At 42.9% G+C, this 2,510-nt stretch overlaps 1 protein-coding gene across 12 annotated transcripts in view; it reads left to right on the top strand.

The window, feature by feature from the left end:
- The first annotated feature begins 112 nt into the window (after positions 1-112).
- LOC125488063 overlaps positions 113-2,510 on the top strand; it is a 35,679-nt gene continuing 33,281 nt past the window's right edge. For 11 of the 12 annotated variants that reach the window (XM_048620887.1, XM_048620890.1, XM_048620888.1 and 8 more), the window contains exons 1-2: positions 113-156; positions 806-1,644. In XM_048620887.1, coding sequence (XP_048476844.1) covers positions 1,489-1,644 — 156 coding nt within the window. In that variant the 5' untranslated portion in view covers positions 113-156; positions 806-1,488. The remainder of the gene's footprint in view (positions 157-805; positions 1,645-2,510) is intronic. The other variant, XM_048620885.1, reaches the window with a different exon arrangement.

The raw sequence follows: 2,510 nt of genomic DNA, 5'->3' as shown, positions 1-2,510 counted from the left end.
GTAGGCTATATGGTAACCTACTGCATCCTTAGCATTTTCTCAGCAAATTAATTCCAGTGTATTTGGTGACAGTGACACTGCTAACATCCAAATGTTTTGTTGATTACTTTCCAGACTGGGTCGATGTCAGGACTTTTGATGAAGAATACAGAGCAGGTTGTTACAAAGACAGATCTGTCAGCCTGACATTGCTGTTTTCTGAAAGTGCTCACTCATCACACAGTTATTTGAGAGATCTTTCTCTGCAGAAATTGGACATTATGTTGACCACGTGACAACAGTGACTGCACACTGAAAAAAGAGCAGACAAGGCCTTGGTTTAACATCTTGTCTGATAGTGACGCTGTCAACGTTGCAGCTCACACTTAATTGTATCTCTGAAAACAGTGTAATGCTGTCAGTACAAATTCGCTGAGTTTGCTATCTCAGTTCTTGCCCTCTGATGGTGCAGCATTCACTCTGTACGGTCTTCCTGACAGTGCAGCACTCCCTCTGTACTACACCCCTACAGGTACAGTACTCCCTCTGTACTGTCTCTGTAGTACAGGAATAAGGGCCGAATAGCTTCTTTGGTTGTTAGATTCACGATTGTGAAACTAGTTCAATTAAGAATGTGAGCAGTGATAATGGTAATTTCCCAGGTTAACAGGTAACCATGCAATTTTTAGCTGTGACTAGCAGGTAACATGGTAACTCACGGGGTCTTGAATACTACATCTTTAGCATTTTCTCTGTAAATTAATTCTGGTGTATTTGACAACAGTGACATTGCTAGCATCCAAATGTTTTTGTGATTTGTTTCCAGATTGGCTCAAAATCAGGAATTTTGTTGAAGATTACAGATCCGGTGAGGACAAATAGGCTTTTACCAAGGCAGATTCATCGGCCTCACGTAGATGTTTTGTGAAAGTGCTCATTCAGCACAATGTTATTTGAGAGATCTTTCTCAGCAAAAATTGAACATTGTATTGACCACGTGACAATAGTGACTGCATACTGAAAGAGGGCAGACAGAGACTTGGTTTAACATCTCATCTGACAGTGACACCATCAACATTGCTACTCTCACTTAATTGTGTCTCTGAAAACAGTAATGTTGTCACTTCAGACTCCCTGAGATTATTGTCTCAATACTGAACTCCTGACAATGCAACACAGGCTATGTGCATTCTTCCCTGACAGTGCAGTACATCCTCTGTAGCCTGCCTAATTGCGCAGCACTCCCTGTCTACAGTGTCCTACCCGTTGCAGCAGTTGCTGTATACAGTCCTCCCTGATGGTGTAACACTTGTTCTATGGTGGCCACCTGATACAGTAGCACTTGCTCTTTGCTGCGCTCGGACAGTGTAGCACTCCCTCTTCACTGCCCCTATGGTACAGGGGTGAGTGCTGAATGGCTCCTTGGGTTGTAAGTTTTATGATTGTGTAATTAACATTATTATAAATGTGAACAGTAATCATGGTAATTTCCTGTGTTAATGGGAAAGTATGCAGGTACTAACTGGTAACCTGATAAAGTCCCAAATTACTGCATCCTTAGCATTTTCTCAGGAAATTAATTCCATTGTAATTTGTAACAGTGTTTTGGTGATTTCTTTCCAGACTCTGTCAATGTCAGAAATGTCAATAAAGAGCACAGATCAGGTGAGGGCGAAAACTCTCGACTGAGACAGATTCATCATCCTCGCATAGTTGTTTTCTTAAAGTGCCCATTTATCATAATGTTATTTGAGAGATTTTACTCTGACAAATAGTACGTTATGTTTCCCAACATGACAACAGTGACCGCACACTGAAAGGGCAGGCAGAGCGTTGGTTTATCATCTCGTCTGACAGTGACGCTGTCAACATTACAGCTTTCCCTGAATCGTGTCTCCGAAAACAGTGCATTGCTGTCAGTGTGGACTCCCCAAGCTTGCAGTCTCAGTACTGACCGGGCAGCACTCCATCTGTACTGCCACCCTGGCACAGGAATGAGGGCTGAATGGCTTCCTGGTCTGAAAGATTCATGATAGTGTAATGAGCCTAATCACGAATATGAACAGTAATCATGGTAATTTCCCATGTTATCAGGTAATCATGCAGTTATTAGCTGTGACCAGCAGGCTACATGGTAACCTCAGAGTCCCAAAGAACTGCATCCTTAATATTTTCTCAGTAAATTAGTTTCAGTGTATTTGAAAAAGGTGACATTACGAACATCTAAGTGCTTTCTTTCCTGGCAGGATCGAGGGTTGGATTTGACAGGGAGAGTGTGGATCAAATAAGTTGGAATAAGCTTAGCCAACACAGTACAATCTCTTTCGTACAGCTGCTTTCTGAAAGTGCTTAGAGACAAAAAAACTGCAGATGATGAATCAACCAGTTCATACCTACTGCCAGTGTCCACCTTTCACCACCATTCTGCTACATCACCATCCCCCCCCCCCACCCCCCCCCCTGCTTATCTGCAGCTCTCCCTACCCCCACATCCGGTCCTGAAGAAGGGTGTACCCGAAACGTTGATTGCT

This window comes from Rhincodon typus, chromosome 48, assembly GCF_021869965.1.
Source record: "Rhincodon typus isolate 14 chromosome 48, sRhiTyp1.1, whole genome shotgun sequence".
Lineage (NCBI taxonomy): Eukaryota > Metazoa > Chordata > Chondrichthyes > Orectolobiformes > Rhincodontidae > Rhincodon > Rhincodon typus.
Note: the sequence above shows the minus strand (reverse complement) of the source record. Positions and strands in the feature narration are given on the sequence as shown.